Raw genomic sequence first — 25,497 nt, forward strand, 5'->3', positions numbered from 1 at the left:
CTGCAGGTACAGACCAAAAAAGAAAAATAAAAAAAGAAAATAATGGAATTATTTTAGAAAATCTATTTAGTATTACTATGTATATATGTATTCTAGTGAAAACAACTTCATCTAGTTATAAAAAAATATGTATGCATTTAAGAGTCCCAGAATACAGAAAAGTAAAAGATAGGAAATAATAGAATTCACCTAAAATTTTAGCACCTGTCAATGACCATTGGTAAGATTTAGTAACCAGATTCTTTTTTTTCATTATTATTATTAAAGTATAGTTAATTTACAATGTTTCGTCAAATTCTGTTGTACAACAAAGTGACCCAATCATACACATTTCTCTATGCTATACAGTAGGATCCTACTGCCCATCCATTCCAGATATGACAGTTTGCATCAGCAAAACCCCCCAAATGCCTATCCCTCCCACTCCCTCCACTTCCCCCACCCCTGCCCGGGAACCCCAAGTCTGCTCTTCTTAGTCATGCTCTGTTTCTGTTTTTTGTTTGTTTGTTATTTTTAGATAGAATCATCTGTTCCATATTTTAGATTCCACAAATAAATATATGGTGTTCGTCTTTTTCTTTCTGGCTTACTTCACTTAGTATGAGAGTCTCTAGCTTCACCATGTTGCTACAAATGGCATTAGTCTTTTTATGGCTGAGTAGTATATTGTGTATCACATCTTAGTCCATTCATATGTCGATGGACATTTAGGTTGTGTCTGACACTTGGCCATAGTGAATAGTGCTGCTAGGAACATAGGGGTGCATGTATCTTTTTCAGTGAAAGTTGTGTCTGGATATATGCCCAGCAATGGAATTGTTGGATCACATGGTAGCTCTGTATTTAGTTTCCTGAGGTACCTCCATACTGTTTTCACAGTGGTTGTATCAGTTTACATTCCCACCAGCAGTGAGGAGGGTACCTTTTTCTCCACACCCTCTCCAGCATTTGTTATTTGTTGACTTGTTAATGAAGGCCATTCTGACTGGTGTGAGGTGGTACCTCACTGTAGTTTTGATTTGCATTTCTCTAATAGTGATATTGAGCATTTTTTCATGTGCCTGTTGGCCATCCATATGTCTTCTTTGGAGAAATGTCTGTTTAGGTCTTCTGCCCATTTTTCAATTGGGTTGTTTGGTTTTTTTGGTGTTGAGTTGCATGAGTTGTTTGTATATTTTGGATATTAGACCCTTGTCTGTTGTATCATTGGCAAAGATTTTTTTCTCATTTTCTCTATTTTTGTTCTTTTTAATGGTTTCCTTCAGATTCTCTTTTTAATATATACTCATGAAGTTCATTTACAAGCTCACACAACTTTATACATGTAAGATCATCTCTCACCTGTGTTGTGTGACCTGCCTTTTTCTCTTCAGCATCTTTTTACATCAGTAAATAGAAGTCTGTATCACCCCATTTAATGTCTTTAATATCTAGATGTGCTGTGATTTCTCTAACTCCCTTATTTTAGACGTTTAGGTTATTTCTAAATTAGGCTAGCAAAGATAGTTTTGGTACATCATTATGTTTATAACTTTAACACTTTTCATTTGAACAATTTCCATTTTTAGAAGTGGAATTTCTGGGTCAGATATTAATGTATTTTAATTTTTTAATACGTATTTCCAAACTGCCGTAAAAACTGGGATCATGAATTTTCGTATTGGCTACCTCTTTGCATGCATTTTTATCTTTTACTGCTGGAGCTGGTTGTGGTTTCTCACACTGCATTAAAATCTTAACTTTCAAAGGAAACAGTTGTGGTTTTTTAGGACAGTTGATTTAGCAGCTGTAAAGTGATGATAATGTTTTATCTTTTTTTTTTTTTTTTTTTCTTTAAAAGCTAATGACGGGAGTTCCTGTCATGGCTCAGTGGTTAATGAATCCGACTAGGAACCATGAAGTTGTGGGTTCAATCCCTGGCCTCGCTCAGTGGGTTAAGGATCGGGTGTTGCCATGAGCTGTGATGTAGGCGAGAATCCCACATTCCTGTGGCTGTGGGGTAGGCTGGCAGCTATAGCTCTGATTCGACTCCTAGCCTGGGAACCTCCATGTGCCGTGGGTGCGGCCCTAGAAAAGGCAAAAAGACAAAGGAAAAAAAAAAAACTAATGATGTTTTAAGTAGCAGAGAATGAGTTTTACTGTTGACTGTGCAGTGAGATGTTTCACTCTTTCCTGAGATTGCTGAAGTTTGCTTTCTGGGATGAAAAGGCGGCTGGAATTTTTTTTTTCTTTCTCCTAGAGCTGCAAGACTTAGGGTGCACGTGACATATACTGCATCTTATCTGAGAATTTCACGGAGTCCTGTTCTCTGGGCAGCAGCCACTCAGTTCAAGTCCAGTGAACAAGAGATGTGATTTGTTGCCATTGCAGCCATTCCTGCAAGAGGGCAACGGGTCTTCTGGTGTGAGGGATGCTCCTTTTCCTCACCCTCTCTCCCCTTCAGGCCCTGTGCCACCCAACTGCTCACCCAACTTAGGAATCTGCTTTATCTTCTCTTATCTCTAATACCAATTGATTTTTACCTCATGTCATTGTTACTTCATTCTCCTCCAGGGCAGTGTCTCTGGATATTTCATCCTCGTATCTCTTGTACTGTGCTAACTGCCTTAGTAAATAACTCGAATGTTGATAACTATAGAGGGGAAACCTGCATTTCTCCTCCTGTATATCTCTTTTACTTTCACGCATAATGCTTCACTTCTGACACTTCCAGTCATTAAATGTGGGAGAGTTTTTCCAATACCAAGCAAATCTGCGACACCAGCTGGATGACAGTTCTGACTCTATCTGCCTGGGTAGCATCAGATCCCACAAGTGAAGGGCACAGTCCCACGGGATGGCCGCCACCCTCACCCCCACTGCACCTGCCAATTGTATGTAGTACAACGTCTATCTGACTGGGCTGTAGATTGGAGGTTTCCATAACCTCCTCTCCCTTGAATTTGATTATTTGCTAAACATCTCACAGAACTCAGGGAAACACTTACTTCCATTTGCCAGTTTATCAAAGGACATGATATAGGATGAAGATATACAGCCAGCTGAAGAGACAAATAAGGTGAGGTCTGGGGGGTTCAGGGTGCAAGAGCCACCTCTGTCCCTGTCCATTTGGGATACGTCACCCTCCCGGTATGTGAATGTGGTCACTAACCTGGAAGTGTTCAAAGCTCATGCTATTGGGATTTTAAGGAGGCTTCTTCACATGGACAAGACCAATTCTTAGCTCCATTTTCAGCCCCGATCTCTCCAGAGGAGTAGAGGGAAGCTGATAATTCCAAGCTTCTAATGATGGCTTGGGCTTTCTGGGGGCAAGCTTCCATCCAGGAGCCCACCCAGAGTCACCTCATTAGAGCAAAAGATGCTCCTAGTTTCTTAGCACTTAGGAATTCACAGGGTTTCAGGAACCCCATGTCAGGGACTAGGGATGAAAATACATTTCTTGTTATAAATCGCAATATCACAGTCACTTAATATTAGTTTTTCCAGGACCATTTGTATTTTTTTGCTGATATTTTTGTTTTTTACTATAATTTGGGGAGAAGATAGATGTTGGCCTAAATTACTGGTTTATTAGAACAGGACTTGTTAGCATTTTTAAAAATTAGCTTGACAGTTCATTTGCTAATGTTTATGTTACCAACATAATTATATTATTGTTAGTTTAATAGCACCTCAGCTGTTAAATTTGCCACATGGTCTATTTACATTGACTTATTTTTTTCCGTCTTTTTAATATTTAGTGGGTTTTTTGTTTGTTTGTTTTGTTTGTTTGTTTTGTCTTTTCTAGGGTCACTCCAGTGGCATATGGAGGTTCCCAGGCCAGGGGTCTAATCGGAGCTGTAGCCACCGGCCTACACCAGAGCCACAGCAACGCGGGATCCAAGCCGCATCTGCAACCTACACCACAGCTCATGGCAATGCCAGACTGTTAACCCACTGAGCAAGGGCAGGGATCGAACCCGCAACCTCACGGTTCCTAGTCAGGCTCGTTAACCACTGCGCCATGACAGGAACTCCGTTTTTTTTTTTTTTTTTTCCCAATCCCATTCCCTCTATTTCCTTTGAGTAATTGTGGCACATAAACTTAGAGGGCTCCAGTTTGCAGCCAAATCGGAATATAGGGCACACACTGGTTTCTTATAAAATTGACTGTTTTCTTATAAAGTTGACTGTGAGGTGCAGAGTACTTCTCTTAAACTAACTTTTATTTTCACAACAGTCCTTCAAAGAGTTATTTGATCAGTTAAGTGGGGCTTCAAAAAGACTTTCCTCCAAGAAACTGTAATAAACTTTTAAAAAGTAGCAGTCTAGGAGTTCCCATCGTGGCACAGTGGTTAACGAATCTGACTAGGAACCGTGAGGTTTCGGGTTCGATCCCTGCCCTTGCTCAGTGGGTTAACGATCCGGCGTTGCCGTGAGCTTGGTGTAGGTTGCAGACGCAGCTCGGATCCCGCATTGCTGTGGCTCTGGCATAGGCTAGCGGCTACAGCTCTGATTAGACCCCTGGCCTGGGAACCTCCTCCTTCTTGCCCAAGAAATGGCAAAAAGACCAAAAAAAAAAAAAAAAAGTAGCACTCTAAATCAAAGACACCTAGCCCCAAGGAGACAGTGTAACTTGGTTATTTTTGTCTTTAAACTTGACTGTAACTTGGCTCGTCTATAGTAATAACACACCTGAAAAGTGAATATACTAACAAGAGCGATCTCACAAGCATGGGCACATAAAGGATGGAGAGGCACTTTGAGTCCATTCAAGTGCTTCTCAGAAGGGAAGGCACTTCAGCCAGTTCCCTTGTCCAGAGAAAAAAAGGTAACCACGCAGGGCCCAATGTCAAAGCCAAGGCCCCTTCTATAGACCACACTACGTCATCATTGAGTCACTGTGTACCATAAAAGCAACTGTTTTACTGTACCATCTAGTTAAATTAGTTCCAGAACTAACTAAATTAATCTGCTCATGTATTCATTCTTAGACTCAAACAGGATAGTAGCTGGGAAAATAGTTCAGTGAACCTCAAAGCCATTCTTCCTAATGGGGCCTTTGTACACTTCCAGCCTCTCTCTCTTATCTCCTGACTTTAAAAATGTTTTTGTTCGTATGCATCTTAAAAATAAGATGATAGAGTCTGTTAGGAGCAGCATTTTTAATGCAGGTGTTTAGAGTGGAGTCATGGTCCTGATGTTGCATCACCAGTCTCATGGCATCACACACTATGATGCCAATGCATTGCAACTTGGCATTTCTAAGCTGTGCAGTCCTTTCCCGTAAGTGTTTTGAATGGGAACTGAGGCTGTCTCTTTAGCCAGAGTAACTTTGGAGGTTCCCCATTACCCTGGCTTTAACATTTATAGGGCACATCTGGGACAATTCCGATTGCTAACTCTGAATTATGTATTATCTATAGCAAAATTTTAATCCAGACCTGTCTTCTGTATCAACCAGCCAGGCTTTAGGTTATTCTTCTTTGCAATTTATGAATATGTATTATGATACAAATTAAAGTTAATACAGCTTTTAGACCAGGTGAAACATGCTTAAGGCCGCAAAGTATTGTCCCTAGAAAGATGAAATGTTCTGGGAAAGAGACAAGAATTGGCCATGCTGCCTGCTACCCACCTCTTTGATTCATGCATTAGATTCTTTTGTTATTGTTGTTTTAATAATTACAACGTATTCCAGAGGGCACAATTAAAAAAAAAAAAACCTTTTGTAAATCCTTCTCTGGGGATTATTAAGGAAGATGATGGAGTCCATTCTTTATTACAATAAAATCCCAAGCATGCCAAGGCGAAGTAGAGAACAACTTGAGAAGGAAAAAGCATACCTCTTACCTTCCAGAGGAGCAGGAGAAGAGGGCTGTTTTACATTAATTCCATCACTCTGGCACTCATCATTTTAAATTTTGTGTTAAAAACGAAACACAAAATATGTCTTGTTGGAACAGAAAAGTGCTCTATAGATGGGACATGCCCAGGAGAAAGTCAGAGGGATTCCTCATACTCGTCATCCATTTCTACCCAGAAATTCCTTTCCAGAGCTCCTGCTCAAGACTTGGAGGTTCTTTATATTTTGTTTTAACAAGTAGATTTTATTTTACTAGGTGACAAATACAGTTTCTAGTTAAAGAAATTGAGTTCCTTTTGTGGCTCAGCAGGTTTTGAACCCCACTAGTATCCATGAAGATGCAGGTTCAGTCCCTGGCCTTGCTCAGTGGGTTTAAGTATCCGTTGTTTCTGTGAGCTGTGATGTAGGTCACAGATGCGGCTAAAATCCCATGTTGCTATGGCATAGGCCAGAAGCTACAGCTCTGATTCAGCCCCTAGCCTGGGAACCTCTATATGCCGTGTGTGTGTGGCCCTAAAAAAGAAAGAAAAAAAAAAGAAAGAGTAAAATAGGAAGTCACCTTATTGATTTTCACAAAGTCATATAGCAAGCCTATAGGTATAGAGCAGACTAAATTGACGGTTAAAAGAGTAGATCCTGTGAGTCCATAATCCTACATAATATAAACCTGTAGCATATTACATCATCATCAGATTATTCTTGAAAATCATTTATGTAAATATATATGATGTATTTTAATACTAATTCACTATGAAATAATAGCTGCCCCTTATTGCGTTTTTTTTTTTTTTCTGTATGAAACACTTTCTAAGTGCTCTACAGCATACAGAGCCACATTTTTGTTTGTTTGTTTGTTTGTTTTTAGCAATGCACGCCTGGCATTTGGAGGTTCCCAGGCTAGGGGTTGAATCGGAGCTATAGCTGCTGGCCTACACCACAGCCACAGCAACTCAGGATCCAATCCATGTCTGCAGTCTACATCACAAGTCCTGGCAACACCTGATCCTTAACCCACTGAGCAAGGCCAGGGATTGAACCTGTGTCCTCATGGATGCCAGTCAGATTCATTTCCGCTGAGCCACGATGGGAGCTCCCCCAGATCCACAATTGTAAAATCCAAAAAACTCTGAAAACCAAAAGCATTTTTCATAAATTTGCCTGAACTCATTGCATGCTAAAACATGACCTCAATTTACTTGAGGCTATTTGTAAGTCTTTATTCATCCTGTTTAATGTGAATATGCATTTATTTCCTGCAGAATTACTAAGGTGCTCGATTGTGAAATGCTACCCCAGGCGCTGCTAGTTCTGCTTGTTGGTGGGCCTCAGTATGTACCATTGTACCTTTCTAAAATTTGGAGTTCCCATCCTGGCTCAGTGGTAATGGACCCAACTAGTATCCATGAGGATGGGGGTTTGATCCCTGGCCTCTATCAATGGGTTAAGCATCTGGTATTGCCATGAGCTGTGATGTAGGTCGCAGACAAGGCTCAGATCCCTAGTTGCTGTGGCTGTGTTGTAGGCCAGAAGCTGCAGCTCTGATTCAACCCCCAGCCTGGGAACTTCCATATGCCTTGTGTTGCCCTAAAAAAAAAAATGAAATAAAATAAAATTTTTAAAAATTCTGAACTTCAAAATATTTTTGGCCAGAAAATATTCCAATAAAAGGTTTTGAACCAACGTTTACTCTTTCACTCCTTGCAACAGTTCTGTAGTGATAGGTACCGTTCTTTGCCCTGTTTTATAGGAAACTGACTGAGGAAAAAGAGATAAGTATCTGAACTAAGGTCATCCAGCCCATGAGGCGTGGAGCAGGTACTGGAACATGAGCCCAGGTGTTCCACTCTTGGTTCTGTTCTCTGAGCCATTGTATTCTCCTACTTCTGTTTATAAAGTACTTACCTGGGATGTTGATGGAAACTAGGAATTTATTCCTAGTTCTCTAAGCTGTACTCTTGTGCTTGTTTTTCTAAATCACTAATTTCTAGACTTTTGAATTGGGAGGTAGTACAAGTGTAATAGTGTGTAGATACTTGCATTCTTTTTTTTGTTTGTTTGTTTTTTGGGTTTTTTTGGCCGCACCCACAGCATATATAAGTTCCAAGGACCAGGGATTGAAACTGTGCCACAAGAATGTATACATGTATGTATGACTGGGTTGCTTTGCTGTACAGTAGAAAATTGACAGAACACTGTAAACCAGCTATAATGGAAAAAATTAAAATCATTTAAAAATTTTTAAAATCCAAAAAAAAATTTTAATTAAAAAACAAAACAATGCAAGAAACTGTGCCACAGCAGCTACCCGAGCTACTACAGTGACAGTGCTGGATCCTTAACTTGCTGCACCACAGGGAACTCCAAAATTTGCCTTCTTTTTATATTACCTCTCTTTGTGTCTGACCTAACCAATAATCTTGATGTATGTAGTTTTCAAAAAGTTCCATTTTAATCACATGTTGCCTTACCAGATCCCCATCAGCATCCCTGTTTTCTCAATTTAAATTTAAATTTCAACTTTCTATATATTTGTATTTTTTTTTACACATCTTTGTAGACTAACTGACCATTTATTTGACACCAGAATGTAACGTTCCAGTCCACTGGAAAATCACTGCAACATGAGAACTAAACTTAACCAATTTAATTACCGTGATGATTTAATGAACTAGTGAGAATAGGACAAATGGTAAGTTCTTTTTCTAGGTGATTATTCCAAGTTATTGCTTCAGACCCTATGTTGGCTTCCAATGATAAATTTTTCAAGAAAGAGGGCTTATCATGGGCAAAGTATTCTTTGCCCATTTTCTCATTTTTGTCATGCTTCATGCTCTGAGAATTTACCTTTATTAGCTATGTATTTACACATATAAAAGTCACATGATTTTGTGAGCTTAAGTATGAGTATTGCAGTGGTTTGTAATATAATGTTTTCAGAGTTACCAAAAGATGAAGTTAATACATTTTTAAAAATTTCTATAGGTTCTCAAAATTTATTTCAGAACAAATAATGATCTTACAGCTTTAAGACAACATTAGAAGCCACTATAATATCAGTATCTGTTATATTTGTAATCTTGACGTTGTCCTTTTGCTTCACATGTACTATTCTGTGTACAAGAACACAGAATTTATAGTAAGAGGAGAGAATACTATACTTTGAATAATCGTCTGTTTTTATTGAATTATAAGTGGTTTATTTTGTCTGTCTTCGAAAAACTTCTTTTCCTTTCTCTTTGTTTTGGGGAAAAGAGCTGTCAGGGTGGAAGGCATCAGGAAGGGTTTTTAGATTTTTCTTTCATTGCTTTAAATCACTAGTTTTGCATCATGCTGTTTGGCCTGAGTCTGAAAAAAACATTTCATGTGTTTTTCAGCTTCACTGAAGGGATCAAAATAAGTATTAAATGAGGTCAATATTGTGTGCACTTAGAATACAAAGAACCTAAACTTGGTTTTTAATGGGGGAAAAATGTTACGTTTTTGTGGGATATCAATCTTTGTCCCACTTTATTAGAAGGTTTGAAATTATTAGTCGTAGCTTTGAGACACAATAGTTGTTACCTCTGCTTGGTTAGTGTCAGATTCTTCCATGGGTGTGTTCCCAGCGCTTTTCACTGCTAATCTCTGGGTTAAGCCCAAAGAGTTCTAGAAATCTCCCTTTCAGTTATCCCTTTTGAAACCTTGTTTTTAATAATACTTTTCTTTCTTGGCTTGCATGACATTTTATCTTTCTTTTCCTTTCTTTTTGCCGTTTGCAAAGACTCTTGGGAGGATTTGACAGATTTGGTGGAGCAAATGCGCGATGATACAGAAGGTGCGTGCCTCGCCAACATCTTTCAGCTTTTGTTCCCTTTCTTTCTTTTTTCCTTTTGCTTTCTTTCTTTTTTTTAAATTTTCTAACCACTTTTTGATTGTTTTCCATAAGAGGAAGTGTCCGCTTTAGGTTTTATTTCCCATGACAGTAACTGGAGCAGTAAGCAAATTTGCCAGATTTTCCATGCAGGTATTTCTTGCAAGATTAGGGTTTTCAGAGCCTTGTATTTGAAATCTTTATAGTTCCAAGTAAAGTGGCATTAATACATGTTTATGTTGTTCTTTTGGGATATTTGTGAAATAACATGTTCAAAGGGGATTTTATTTCACGATTACATCATTTTTCTATGGCTGTTTTTTCATTTGCTTGTTAGAGGGAAGATGTAAGTTTTTTAATCACTCCTGAAAAATATATATTATACATATTTCTATGAATTCCACAAACAGTTTGAAAACAGAGATCCCAGGGACTTCAAGTATTTGGTCTGAAATGTGCTCTGATTTGTAGATTCCCATTACGTGAAGTCATTTTGAGCTTTGTCATTTAATAGCATTCCTTTCTGGTGGAATAGCATCAGCACATATGTTCTGATGTAAGAAGATTCCTTAAACCCATAATTATTTCTTCTGTGATTGGCACCTAACTTTAGGGAGCTCAAGGTGATTTACACATTTTATAATAAAAATGGATAAACTGCAGTTTGGCTGCACTTTATCATTTTCAGTCTCCCACTTGGGCTAGGCAGCTAACCATCTCCCAGCTTCCAAGGACACTCTCCTAGCACACCTCCCACCGCCACTCTGCCCACACTGGCCTTTTCACGGACGAGGAGCTGCCCTCAGCCTCCCCCCTGCCCTGCACCCCCTTCAGCTCCATGAAGCCCCCCTCACAGCTTCAGCCCACATTCATTTCTCCACTCACTCAAGTCCCGCAGAACTCGGAGTTTACGGCTTTTTGCTTGTTCTCTAATTCTCGTGATATTAGAGAATATCCTAATTAATAATATTCCTAATTAAAGTGTAATAGCCTTGAGAGCAGATATTGCCCTAAACTCTTAGTATCTGTTATCAGACTTGGGACAGTGTTGTCTTCGGTAGTTGGTCACTCTAGGCAAAAAAAAACCAAGGCAGTTTTCTCTCTCCACTGATGCCCAGTAGTTTCTTCTTCCGCACTTTACTTTGAATGACTAATTATCCTGAATTTCATCTCACTCCCCATAGTCAAACTATCTTCATAGTCCATCTTTGATTCTACATTTAATACAATTAGTTATATATATTTCAATGAAGAAAATCAATATTGTCTAGTTGATGGACAGTTCAGAGACAAGACAAAAAAGAGGATGGTGTGATTCATTCAAGGAATACTATTTACTATGTTCGCTGTTATTATTATTTTAACCAGGCACCAGACAGGTTTAAGGTTTTGATTCCTTTAATAGACTAGGTTCTAAAGAAAAATGTTGCATAAAAAGGCCAACAAATCTGTGCTCGTCTTAGAGACTTATTCCATATGACTTAGCCCTTGCAAAATGGCATTTCTTTGATATGAGGTACTACTGCAAGAATCATGCTTACTATGAGAGTCAGCCTCCTCTTTTTCATTTCTTTTTGCTGGAATTTTTGTGAATTATTACCATAGGGGAAATAAAAAAGGGAAAATCTAGAAGGTGTGAATTGTATTACTTTGGTGACCTTAGTAGATTACCAGTCAAGTGGTGTATGGTGATGTGGGCCAAAAACCTGTTTACAGGAAAGTCTCTCTGGAATGTAGTTCAAAAAAAAAAGAAAATCAGAGTAGGGGAAGGAAAATGGCTTTTACTTGTTAAATTTTTTTGAGTCATTTCATCCTGTCTTCTTTATGTAATTTTCTGCATCTCGTCTCTTTTCAGTTATATGAAATGCTAGAATTTTACTGTTTACATAACTTAGAGTTTGTGTAAATGAGTACTTTTAACAGGAATGAACATGAAAATCAACCATAGAATTTTTAAAAAGGGGGGAAGTCAAACTAAAATGGAAAGTTAAGAAATTAAAATTAAAAAAAAAAAAAGAATGAACATGAGTTGTGGAGTGTTACCCACACAGTGCCCATAGCAGCTCAGCATCTGGGGAGGCACCTGAGTCAGACTGGAGAAAGCTGATGATATATGTAGACTCAGATCATCTCAGGAGACCTTCACTGCTGAGCTGTTTTAATTTGTTTCTTATCTGTTGATGTGGATGTGTCATAAGAGTTGGCCTTTTAATAGGCCGAGTGTTACACTGACTTCTAACCTCCTGCAAAACTGCCTTTTAAAATCAGAAACTCTAAGCAGCAGAGTTGACACTGAAAAAAAAAAAAAAGAAACTCTAGGAGGTCACAGATTCGGGGTTTGGTTTTTGTTTTGTTTCGATTTTAGCAAGATGGGTTTTTCTGGTGAACTGATTTCTTACACTGATCGTTGGTTGGTTTTATACTCAGCGTCTGTATATTCCTTTTAGTAGAAAAAGAAAATATGAAATGTTTTCCTAGGGTGGAATCGTACCATGCTTACAATACTGATCCATTATCTCACATCTCATCTCAAGGATAGCTGTTAATTTGGGACTAAAAGTTTTGAAACTCACTAGAAAATTGTGACGATTAAATGAAATATAAAAAGGCACATGGTTTACTATCTTTAGTTTCTCAATAAACGTTGGATTCCTGTATGTACTCATTACAAGCCTTTTAAACAGACTCTGTGAGTCCGCAGCTGCCTAGATTGCTGCCCGTCTCGCTGAGCACTGGGGCGCCTGGGACGCTATTGGAATTAGGGAAATAATATTCCTGTGTGAACTATTACCTGATCAAGGTTATTTACTCATCCCTTGATACATTTTGCAAGGTCACACTTAATGTCTGCCATTTTGAAAAATGGAAGGAACACATCTAAGAAATGTACTTAGATCTTTCACTGTGTCGCACAGACATTAAATAAAGGTTTATTTTCAATTATGTAAAAATGTTAAAGCTATTTATGGAGGACTATAATAATTTTAATAGCTAACAATTTTTTATTCTTAGTACATACCAAGCATTTCTAAATACTTTAACATGTGATCTTGTTTGATCTTCAAAACCCTATCATCATTTTATGGATAAAGAAAGTAAAGCCTACAAAGTTAAGAAATTTTCCTAGTGGAGTTCCCCTCATGGCGCAGCGGAAACAAATCCAACTAGGAACCATGAGGTTGCAGGTTCAGTCCCTGGCCTTGATCAGTGTTAGGGATCCAGCGTTGCCCGTGAGCTGTGGTATAGGTTGCAGATGCGGCTTGGATCTTGCATGGCTGTGGCTGTGGCTGTGGCTGTGGCATAGGCGGCCAGTGACTACAGCTCCGATTCGACCCCTGGGAACCTCCACATGCCATGGGTGCAGCCCTAAAAAGACAAAAAAAAAAAATATATATATATATATATATGAGTTACTCTAGTTTTGTAAGATGTTACTTTTGGGGCGAGTAGGGTGAGTACACACTATCTATTATTGCTTACAACAGCATGTGAATCTACAACTGTCTCAAAAAGCATAAAAAGAAAAGAGAAACGTACATAGGGTTACACAGTTTGGGGAAGCGTTCAGGTAGAGTTCCAGCTCCAACAGACCAGCTCCAGAGCTCCTGCTCTTAACCGCCACACCAATGTTCAAACCAAGTTGTCCCTCAAGAATACTTTTTCATCAAACCACCATGCACAGACCATTTATTTGTAAATATCTGGAACAAATGTTTCATGGGAGTTCCTGCCGTGATGCAATGGGTTAAGAATTCAACTGCCTGGAGTTCCCGTCGTAGCTCAGTGGTTAATGAATCCGACTAGGAACCATAAGGTTGCAGGTTCAATCCCTGGCCTTGCTCAGTGGGTTAAGGATCCGGCATTGCCATGAGCTGTGGCTCGGATCCCGCGTTGCTGTGGCTCTGGCATAGGCCGGCGGCTACAGCTCCGATTCGACCCCTAGCCTGGGAACCTCCATATGCTGCGGGAGCGGCCCAAGAAAATGGCAAAAAGAGGAAAAAAAAAAAGAACAACTGCAGTGGCTCGGGTCCCTGTGGAGGCCAGATTCAATCCTGGGCCCAGCGCAGTGGGTAAAAGGATCTGGTGTTGGCACAGCTGTGGTGTAGGTTGCAGCTGTGGTTCGGATTCAGTCCCTGGCCTGGGAATTCCGTATACTGCGGGTGTAGCCATTAAAAAAAACGTTTCTGGAAGCAATATACTCCCTTACTCTGTGGGACACAATCAATTTCACATTCCACTAAGCGGATGTGACCTTTAGTTTGAAAGATAGTCCAGTATCCTGTACTGCCCCTCTGGTATATGTCCATTTCAGCTCTAGCCACCAAGAGTTCTTCCTGCAGTGTCACTATGCTGTTTTCTGTTCCCAGCCTGCTATTGTTGGCGCCCTCTAAAGGCTGGGCCGCCTTCTATTTCTCTTTACACTACCTTCTCTGATCAAAGCATCTCCCTCCCTCCCTCCGTTTCCCACACCTGAGGCATGTGGAAGTTCCTACATCAAGGATTGAATCCCGTCACAGCTGTGACTTATGCCGCAGCAACCGGGATCCTTTAACCCATTGCACAGGGCTGGATATCGAACCCACGCCACCGCAGCAACCACACTGCTGCACCCTTAACCCTCCTTTACCCACAGTGCCACAGCAGGAACTCCAAGATCTTCTTTCCAATAATCACTACTACTGTCTATGTGCTAGTGATTATCCAACCTGAACTTTAACTTGTATCTACAATTATATTATGAAAACTATGTTGAGAATGCTTCTCCATCATTGGATGCTTTACTATATCCAAAACCAAGCTGCTTTTACCCCTTACTTCCAAAACAGTTATTTAGTTTTCTTCACTTCCCTTTTAAGCACAGTATCCCAGTCTCACAGGGCAAAAATTAGGTTACTTTTGATTTCTGTTTCCTTAACAGCTACATTTCCTCAAGGTAAGCAGTTTTGATCCTCTACCCCAAATTTTTCAAATTTCACTTTGCATAACCTTTTCAGACTAATCATCCTCAAAGTTTTAAGCATATGATTTCCCTGCTCAGAACCTGTGGTGGTTCCCATTGCCTGCTTCCTGGATTTGCAGGTCTAGTTTAGAGATTTGGCATTTGACTCTGGCCTTCCTAAGTTTTCCGTTTCCCCCTAGGAAGAACTCGCTACTCCAGTCTTAACTTCCTTCACATACCGATGCCCCACCTGAATGATCTCGTCCATGTTTTCATATTTAGGGTTTGCCTCAAATCCTTGTGCTGGAACTTAGCTTGCTTTTACCCATATTGCTTTAGGAGTTTTCTTATTTGGAGCAGGGAGTTAAATTAAGGGTAGAGATTATTCCTGTTTTTTATTTGTTTGTTTAGGGCCATTCCGCAGCATATGGAAGTTCTCAGGCTAGGGGTCAAATCAGAGCTGTAGCTGGCGGCCTACACCACAGCCACAGCAACTCCAAACTGTATCTATGACTTACACCACAACTCATGGCAACGCTGGATCCTTTACCCACTGAGCGGGGCCAGGGATCGAACCCGTGTCCTCATGGGACACTATGTCAGATTTTTAAGCAACTAAGCCCCAACAGGATTCCCTATTCCTGTTTTGTCTCATTTGGTTTTGTCAAAGTTGGGGTTTACGCTACCTCCAAACTAAAAAATGAGCCTATTACTGTGTCTTGGATACTGGCAAAAGAAATGACTCCTCCTCAGAGACAAGAGACTTTATTACCCTTAACCCTGCAAGCAGCCTGAGCATCAATACATTTGTGTCAGTTCCTCTCGCCCCTGAGTTGCTCCTGAACACACTGCTCCAGGCCCAGCTAGATGCTAAGCAGGTGGTTTGTGTTGAGCTGAGTTTGGGGAAGCAATGCTTTTATAGGAAGGGAGAGGAAAGCCTCATGTCTCATGGCCATCTGTTGCATAAACACCAACCCTAAGAGCATTCAGGGCCTTGCAGTCTTGCTCCAACCCATAAAGACATGTAGTGTTGTAAAAAGGCCAAGGAAAATTGTCTCTCTCAGTATTTTACAGGTTAGATGTAAAGAAATCAGAGGAAGTTCCTGGTGGTTTAGTGGTTAGGACTCAACACTTTCACCACTGTGGCCCGATTCAGTCCCTGGTCTAGGAGCTGAGATCCCTGTCAAGCCGCATGCCCTGGCCAAAAAAAAAAAAAAAAAAAAAAAAAAAAGAGGAGTTCCCATCGCGGCTTAGCAAATTAAGAACTCCACTAGTATCCATGAGGATGTGGGTTCGATCCCTGGCCTCACTCAGTGGGTTAAGGATCTGGCATTGCCATGAGCTGTGGTGTAGGCCAGTGGCTACAGTTCTGATTCGACCCCTAGCCTGGGAACCTCCATACGCCTCAGGTGCAGCCCTATAAAGAAAAAAAAAATTAGAAATTTCCCTAATATCACTAAGAGAATATGATAAAAGACAGGTCTAACTCTTCTAGATCTAACTGTTCTAGGTTACAGTGTTGCTCTCTAGCAGTTAAATTATTTCTATGGAATAAATTAAGCAGAGCAAGGAACTCTTCAATTTGTATTTATCACTTAAACTTCTTACGCTGCATTAAAACGAAGAAAACCAAATATTGTTCCAACTTGTAGATGTCCCCAGAAATCTTCTGCTTATTCTGTGGTGTGGGATTCTTCATGTAAAGGTGCTTGAAGAAGTTCGAGGCATTTTCCCAAACTAAAATTGATTATGATGTGGGAGCCCAGTGTAGAAGAGAACAGTGTAGTTTACATAGGGAACTTTTGGACAAGCTGAATTAGAAAGGGACATCTTTTAAAGATTAGCGAAATGAATACCTAAAGGGAAACAATTTTTTCCTCTGTTGCTCACAACACTTCTGACAGTAAATGGGGGGGGGGTTTCCCACACCCACCAATTTTCCAATACCAGTTCAATTCTAACATATCTACCTGGAGTTAACACAGACTCCACTAGATGCCCCCTTACTTTAGATGCCAGTGACAAGTTCAGGCTGTCACCTGTGCTTCTGACCAACCAGCTATAAATCAGGTTTCCAGGACTCCCTCAAGTTGGATAATTTGCTAGACTGCTTCACACAATTCAGCGAAGAGTTTACTTGCTAGATTACAGGTATATTATAAAAGAACACAAGAACAGCCAGGTGGAAGAGATGCCTAGGGCCAAGTCCGTGAAAAGGAGTATGAAACTTCCATACCTTCTCCCAGCACCTCAGAGTGTTCACTAACCAGAAGCTCTCTGAACCTTTGATGGAGGTCTCATTATGAGGGCATGATTGATTAAATCATGACTGTTGATGACTGAGCTCTATCTCCAGCCCTTCTGCTCTCCCTGGATTCAGAGGTGGGAGGGATGACTGAAAGTTCCAACCCTTTTAGCACACTGCTGGTTCCCCTGGCAACCAGCCGCCCATCCTTAGGGGCTCTCTAAAATCTACCTCATTAACATAAACTCTGTGATGGAAAGGGACTGTTAGGAGTAACAAAGATGCTTCTTTTACCTTTGATGCTAGGGGTATTTTAGGAACTAGAAACAAAACCCAAGTATAACAAAAGATGCGCCCATGGCTCTTATCACTTGGAAAATTACTAGGTTTTTAGGAAGCTCTTTTTTAGGAACTGAGGGCTGATAAAGATAGATGGTGATAAAGATGGATGGATAGATAGATAAGTAGATAGATAAATCTATTATTTCACAGTACCTAACTAAGAACGAGTGGGCGTATATAGACGAATGGTTTTGAAATGGTGAATAACCAAATAAGCTCACTCATTTCAAGGCTATGTGCCTGTGAAAGGGTTTTTTGGTTATGTTCAGGGGTAGAAGAAAACAGCACTGGATTCTTATTGGAGGCTAGCAGTTAAACCTTTACCTGAAGCAAGAGAAAGCAGACCTCTTTTTAATTATGGAAAGTTTCAAGTACATGAAGTAGAGAGAGTAGTATAAGAAATCCTAACATTTCCATCACCCCAACTTCAATAATTATCAATATTTGATGATCTTATTTCATCTGTTACCCCCCCCCAAAACACATTTTTCTGGAGTATTTTAAAGCAAACTCTAAACATTATATCACCTGTAAATGCTTCAGTATCACACCTAGCAAAATTAACAATAGTTTCTTAATGGTATCTAATATTCAGCCTGTTTTCAAAGTCTGCTTGTCAATTGCTTTTTAAAATAATCCATAAAAAATATTTTATTTTGTCTCTTGTTTCTTTTCCTTTTTTAAATTAGAGTTTAATTGAGGTGTGGTTCACATACCATGAGGGTGGCCACTTTTTTTTTTCTTTCTACAGCCACACTTTGGCATAGGGAAGTTCCCAGACTAGGGCTTGAATCAGCGGTGCAGCTGCAGTCTGTACCACAGCCATGGCAACACCAGATCCAAACCACATCTGCAGCCAACACTGCAGCTCATGGCAATGCTGGTAATATTGGTCTCATAGGACGTACTGGAAAGTGTTTCCTCTTCTTCTGTTTGTTTGGAATTGTTTGTGAAGAATTGGTATTAATTCCTTAAATGTTTGGTAAATTTCACTACTGAAGGGATCTGGTCCTGGCCTTGTCCTTGTGGGATGTGGTTTTTATTATGAATTTAATGTTTTTACTCAGTTCCATTCATATTTTTTATTTCTCTCTCTCTTTTTAAATGTTGGCCATGCCCACAACACGCAAAAATTCCTGGGCCAGGAATTGAACTCACGCCACATCATTGACAGTGCCAGATCCTTAACCCACTGAGCCACCAGAGAACTCCCTTTTTGCCTCTTTTTTTATTTTTCTATTTCTTCTTGAGTCAGTTTAGTTAATCTTTCTTAGAAATTATCCTTTTTATCTAGGTTGTCTAATATGCTGGCATACAATTGCCTGTAGTATTCCCTTATAATTCTTTCTTTTTCTGTAAGATCAATAGTAATATTCCTATTCATTTCTAATTTTAGTAATTTGAGACTTTTCTCTTTTTCTCTTGGTCAGTCTATTTTTTTGTCTATGTTTATTTGTCAGTCTAAATATTTGTCAATGTTGTTGATCTTTTCAAAGAACCAACTCTGGGTTTCACTGATTTCTCTCAGTGGTTTATTTGCTATAGACTTGTGCTCTAATCTTTATTATTCCTTCCTTCTGGAGGCTTTCTACTGATAAATGTATTTACTGATTGCCCTTGAGGAATCATCTGTGAAATCATGGAATTATGATATGCTAGAGCTAGAGGAGCTAGGTCAGCGCTTTGCAAACTTTAATGCACATACAGGTTGCCTTACGTTCTGGTTGAAGTGCAGGATATGATTCAGTAGTACCATTGGAGCCCAAGTTTTCCCATTTCTAAAAGCTTCCAGGTGATGCCGGTGTTTTTATTCCAGGACCACACTTGGGAGTGGCAAGCATCTGGTTCATTTGGTATCAGAGTCATTGTTTGGGTTTTTCCAAACCATGTTACTTCTCCCCATTTAAGGGACATTAATGTGTCTCCCTTCCTTGAGAATTAGTGCCAGGATTAGTCTTTATGATTGACATGGGTATGTGTTGTCTCTATTAGAAAAAAGAATTACTGAACAAATTTAACTTCTCATTTTACAGATGAGGAAATCGAGCCCCCCCCCCAAATGATTCATATCAGACAGATTAAGATTGATGGGTGGATAAGATCTTTCTGATGGTAAGGCTTAATTTTAGCAGAGTACATCTTTAATTATGCTATTAGTAAGAAAAGGTAGCAAGGAGGATAAATTTGTGGTTAAATTTTCTTGACTCCTTTAACAGATTTCATCTCAAGAGAAAATGTTACTTGAGTGAATTTCCTCTTTATCACTCTTGAGGAGATGCTTATATGATGTCTGAAATGATACTGAAGGAGAATAGATGCAGATGTAAATACATAGATAATCTAAGGGTCCAAGGCTTTTTCTTATTTTTAAATGAGAATCAAGTAAAAGTTCATAATTCTCTTGTACAAATGTGTCATCAGACTAGTTAAATGGTTTTTATTATAAGACCTTTTCAGTGAATTTCATTCACTATCATGGACAGCACATTTTATGCTTAATTTTGTACTTTAAGAACTATTACAGGGAGTTCCCGTCATGGTGCAGTGGAAACAAATCCGACTAGGAACCATGAGGTTGCAAGTTCAATCCCTGGCCTCTATCAGTGGATTAAGGATATGGCGTTGCTGTGAGCTGTGGTGTAGGTCTCAGACTCAGCTTGGATCTGGCGTTGTTATGTCTCTGGCGTGGGCCGGGAGCTGTAGCTCTGATTAGACCCCTAGCCTAGGAACCTCCATATGTTGCAGGTACGGCCCTAAAAGACAAAAAGACAAAAAAAAAATTAAAAAGAACTATCACAGCAAAAGTTCATAATAGATTTATTTAGGAATTATTGGTATTCAGTCATTCTGAATGTCAAGTGGACTTTGCTTTCAATATCTTAGTTTGTCATTTTAAACTTCATATTAATGCTTTTAGGTATCATCGGGAAGTTTCTAATCGATAGCTCTTTTGTTCCACATTTAAGGTAAAAGCTACTGTTGTGCTACATATGAATTATTCCCACTTTACCAAGAATTGGGTATAACACATTTAATATTATCATAATATTAAATATAACTTAATTTTCCTTCAATTATTCATGAAACATTTCAGTATTTCTCTGTATGAACATTAATCATTGCACTGTAAGGAGAAAAAGTAGGGTCTTGGTGAGATGATTGGTTTGCAGAGCAGTGTGACTCATGGTCATTCTTAGCTCTATGACTTTGGGTCCATTTTTGTCATCACTGTTGACTAAATGAGCCACATGACTCTGTAAAATTTCCTCATATGGTAAGTAGCAGCCTTGAAGAGGTATAATGAAGACCCATATGCTCTTAAAAGGACTTTGATTTGAAAACCAGTGTAATTTATTATTGAGACTATAGTCATTTCTCCAGGACTTCTCTTGTCTGCTGCTCCTGCTGCGTTTCTCACCAAAGTGACTTGGACCACCATCCATATCTAGAGACAGTCAAATAATCACCAAAACTAAAACATCAAATTTGCTCTCCATTCTTTCTCCTTTTCCCTCAATCCAAGTGGCCATCAGGTCCTGAAATCCTGTCGTTCTACCACTAGACTGTCTCTCAAAGCTAACTCCCTCTTCTCCACACAGCACCCACTGCTCTAGTTCCATCCCTTGTTAGAATTGACCCGCCTCAACTTTTGCAGTAGACCTTTATGTGTTCCTCCACTTTGAGTTCTTTTGTTTGTTTGTTTCATTTATAATGATTTTTATTTTTTCCATTATAACTGGTTTACAGCTTTGAGTTCTTATTCCCTTCTGATCCGTCTTCCACGAGGCTGTTAGAATGGCTTCTCTAACATTCAAACCTATGGCATTACATCTCATATGAAAATCTTTGCTGACTTTAACATAAACAAGGTCCTTGACAATCTCTCCCTTACCTATTTCCTTTATCTCGTCTGACAACTCTTACTTATATGCATCATAAACTTATGGCATTTTTTCAGTTTTATTTTCCTTAGTATGCCATGTTCCGTCATATTTCTGCCTTCACCCCAGCTGTCCTTCCATCCTATTCCCTTCATAGCTCTACTCCTAATCCTTCCTTGCCTTATTTCTCTTTGTCCCTTCATATTGAACTCAAAAGTCTCATCCTCTATATGTGGCACCTAGTGATATCTATATATTAATTTTGTACTCTCTCTATGAATTATTTATATTGTAAAAATTTTAGTTTATTTTGTTTGATTTTCTGGGTGTAGTGTTAGATTGTATGAGAGCAGTAATATATGATCCACTCTTTTACACTTTATGTCTCCAATTTTTTTTTAACTCTTTTTTTTTCTTTTTTTGTCTTTTTGCTATTTCTTTTTTTTTTTTTTCTTTTGTTGTTGTTGTTGTTGCTATTTCTTGGGCCGCTCCCGCGGCATATGGAGGTTCCCAGGCTAGGGGTCGAATCGGAGCTATAGCCACCGGCCTACGCCAGAGCCACAGCAACGCCGGATCCGAGCCGCGTCTGTGACCTACACCACAGCTCATGGCAACGCCAGATCATTAACCCACTGAGCAAGGGCAGGTATCAAACCCGCAACCTCATGGTTCCTAGTCAGATTTGTTAACCACTGCGCCACGACGGGAACTCCTCCAATTTCTTTTTAATTTATTTTTTTCCCACTGTAAAGCATGGGGACCAAGTTACACATACATGTATACATACTTTTTCCTCCCATTGTTGTGTTGTGATATAAGTATCCAGACATAGTTCTTAATGCTACACCAAAGGATCTCACTGTAATTTTTTTTTAATTTTTTTTTCCAATTTTTTTTTTTTTATCTTCTCTGATTGTATTGGTCTGCCACCATTGGTACAATGCTAAGTAATAGCTATGGGTAATGGATATTTCGTAAACTTTTCCACTGGATACATCCAGTGACAGAGGAAATTGTATTAGACTCACAGTTTGCCTGAAATCCTACATTAAATATCACATCTATAATCTTAGCCTTAAAGATGTATAAAATTTATATTTGATTCCATAGACTGGTATATATAGTTTAACATAAAGACATTTTAATTTATTTGTCCTGGAATAAAATTAATCTTTGTAAAAGATGATAATGTTTATCCTAAAATTTCAAGCATTCTCTGTTTACACCCTATTTTTTCCTTCAGATATCTGTATTACCCACATTTGATAAATATTAAGCACTTTGATATCAGGGACTAGGTCTTTTATCTCTGGGTCCCAGCATTAAATACAGTGTCTAATACCCAGTAGATGTTCAATATTTATTGGAAGAAAATGAATGAATGAAAAATAGTTCAGTTTTGGAAAAATGGTGTTAAATGTTAGTATTGTGAAAAATTTAAATGTTGTTTATTTTTTCTCATAGAAAAAGTATAACTAACAACATCGTGAAAATCATGCATTTTAAAATCATTTTCTGATCTATATAAGAAAACAAAACTTTTCAGTTTTTTGCGGTTAAGATTATAAAATTTAGAGAAAAAGGAGTTCCCATCATGGCTCAGTGGTTAACGAATCCGTAGGAACATGAGGTTGCAGGATCCATCCCTGGCCAGGATCTGGTGTTGCTGTGAGCTGTGGTGGTCACAGACGCAGCTTGGATCTGGTGTTGCTGTGGCTCTGGCGTAGACTGGCAGCTACAGCTCTGATTCGACCCCTAGCCTGGGAACCTCCATATGCCTTGGGTGCGGCCCTAGAAAAGCCAGAAAGACAAAAAAAAAAAAAAAGAGAGAGAGAGTCAGAAAAGATCACATAAGTATTCAGCTCAATGAATTTTCACATACTCACCAGTTTCACAAAACTAACACTACCATATAAAAAGCAGAATTTCACCTGTCCCTCAGAGGTCCCTCCATGCTCCCTCTGGTCATTGAAGGCCTTTTTAATGGCATATATTAATTTCATAAAATCATTTTATACTTGAGTACCATTCATGACAATAACAAATTGACTGAAGAGAGAATTTCTTATTCTGTAACAAATCAAGCTCATGATTTAGTCTTCATTATTAGTAGCCAACATTTCAAAATGGGGAAAAATTAATTTTAGGTACTAATTATTTTCAGTGATTTAATTTAGTACTAACCATAACCAGGAGACAAAATTATTTGTAATCACCATACCCTTATGTATATAATACTCAACATAAAATATTGATAAAAATAGACATTAAATAATCATGTTTAAACAATAATGAACAGTAAATTCTTTTGAGCTCTTATGTCTGTTTGTCAAGTTGCCCTGATGTCTGTTTGACTTTCTTTCACTTGTTAGAGGAGTAGTTCCCCACAGTTGCCTTTGAGGGGACTTGGGTAGGATCTGGAGGTAGTTAGGGTTGTGGTGACTGAAGGGTGCTACTGACATCTAGTGGGTGGAGGCCTGGGTTGCAGTTGATTCACAGGACAGGCCCTCCAGGTACTAATGGGGTCCAGGGTATTAGGAATTTAATTTCCCTGGGCACTAGTTCACCTGTCTGTAGTTTATGCACCCCAGACTCTAGCCAGATGTCAGCATTCTGCTGCTGGTTACAAGAATGAGACGAGGCCATGTAGAAGGGCTGGGATCAGTGTTTCTGGAAACTTGTCTCAGAGTGTGGTATTTTGTTCACACTCCAAATCCAGCTCTCCCTGACTGGTTCTCACCAGCTTAGTATTAGATTGTGTACTTTGACGTGCAGCATCATTGAATTTTGTTATTCTCCCTCTGAATTAGTGGTCTGCAGACTTGAGGCAGAGGGAACGTACCTTGTGGACTCTGCCATCTGTCCAACTCCAAACACATGTTCTTGCATTAAATGGGGAATCCAATTGCTCTCCACAGATACTTGTGCCCACTCACTCCTGCCCTGTTCCTTTTTCCCAGTGATTTTGGAAGGTCAGAAACTATGCTGTGCACGTAAGTGCTCATAATAATGTTGGAAATCAATATCTGATAGTTGTTCTTCACAGCTGTTTGTCAGGGGGTAGTTGTTTTATTATTATTATTTTAGTGTCCCCTGTGAGTTTATTCCATTCTTAACAAATTGACCTACAGTGAACAAAGAGAGCCAGATTTGAGGCCATGGCCCTAAAACCCTTGTTGGTATACAAGAAAGAATTAGGGGCAACATATACCAATTCTGACTTTCCTAATAAAGTATCCTCTAAAAATATTACCTTAGAGAAAAGTACAACAAACCAAGATTTGTAAAGCTGGTTCTGTAAACCTACAAGTCGTTAAACTTAATGGAGAAGAAGATTAGCTTAGAATTTGGCCATTTGATTCTGCTCATTTAACTGTGAAAGCAGACATAAATGAGAACATTGTGTGAAGAAGATCACTTGGGACAATCTAAATAAAATAATCTGTTTTGTGCTATAGCTTGTTTCTATTACGGGAGCATGGCTTTTATTAGTACTATTTTTAGTCCTCCTAAAATGATAAAATATTTCAGGAGCTCCTGTTGTGGCTCAGCAGGTTAAGAACCCAGCTAGTATCCATGAGGATGCTGGTTGATCCCTGGGCTCGCTCAGTGGATTAAAGGATCCCATGTTGCTGTGGCTGTGGTGTGGGCCAGTGACTACAGCTCCAATTTGACGTCTAGCCTGGGAGCCTCCATATGCCATGGGTGCAGCCCTAAAAAGACCAAAAAAAGAGAGAGAGAAAATACTTCACAGATCTCTAGGCCTTTTTCAATTTGTATAGAAATTTAGCGTATTTAACATTTGGGAGGATGCTCGTGTCCCCACGATCATTTTCATGTTGCACCCAGGTCCACATTGTACCGCTAGGAACTCTTTGCCCTTGGATCTCTCAGTCATCATGGGTCAGCTTTACCACCTGAAAAGGGGCCGCACTTAAATGACAGAGTTGCAGAAATTAAATCAGATAATCGTGTAAAAGAATGGTCAGCAGGAGGGAAGGATGAGTGTTATTTGGAGTCACTGATGCAAGTGGTAGTGGATGATAATGGTTGGGAGCCAGGGTTTGGAGTCAGACAGTATGGACGCTGGCTCTGTCTGGTAGTTCTGGCTGTGCCTGTAGTCAGCTCCTTCATTCTCTAAGCCTGATTTTCCTTCTCTTTTAAGTTGGTACTCATGGTATCACTGTCTCACAACATGCAGTAAGGAGAGATTGAGATCATAATTGTAAGAACCCACAGTACCAAACAGGACACACCCCAGTAAACCAAGGTAGCGAGTACCTAGGAGTTCCCGTCATCATGCAGCAGAAACAAATCTGACTAGGAACCAAGGGGTTGCAGGTTCGATCCCTGGCCTCGCTTGGTGGGTTAAGGACCTGGCGTTGCCATGAGCTG

General features: G+C 39.4%; 1 protein-coding gene across 7 annotated transcripts in view; it reads left to right on the plus strand.

Annotated features, from left to right (window-relative positions):
* The window catches only part of RUFY3 (RUN and FYVE domain containing 3), an 86,575-nt gene that overhangs the window by 28,081 nt on the left and 32,997 nt on the right, over positions 1 to 25,497 (plus strand). For 4 of the 7 annotated variants that reach the window (XR_007130591.1, XM_047751726.1, XM_047751724.1 and 1 more), the window contains exon 2: positions 9,606 to 9,659. The exons of the other annotated variants lie outside the window; for them this stretch is intronic. Coding sequence is in view for 3 of the 4 variants with exons in the window: in XM_047751726.1 (XP_047607682.1) it covers positions 9,606 to 9,659 (54 nt within the window). In the remaining variant the exon portion in view is untranslated. The remainder of the gene's footprint in view (positions 1 to 9,605; positions 9,660 to 25,497) is intronic. 7 annotated transcript variants of the gene reach the window in all.

The sequence above is a fragment of the Phacochoerus africanus genome, chromosome 10, assembly GCF_016906955.1.
Source record: "Phacochoerus africanus isolate WHEZ1 chromosome 10, ROS_Pafr_v1, whole genome shotgun sequence".
Lineage (NCBI taxonomy): Eukaryota > Metazoa > Chordata > Mammalia > Artiodactyla > Suidae > Phacochoerus > Phacochoerus africanus.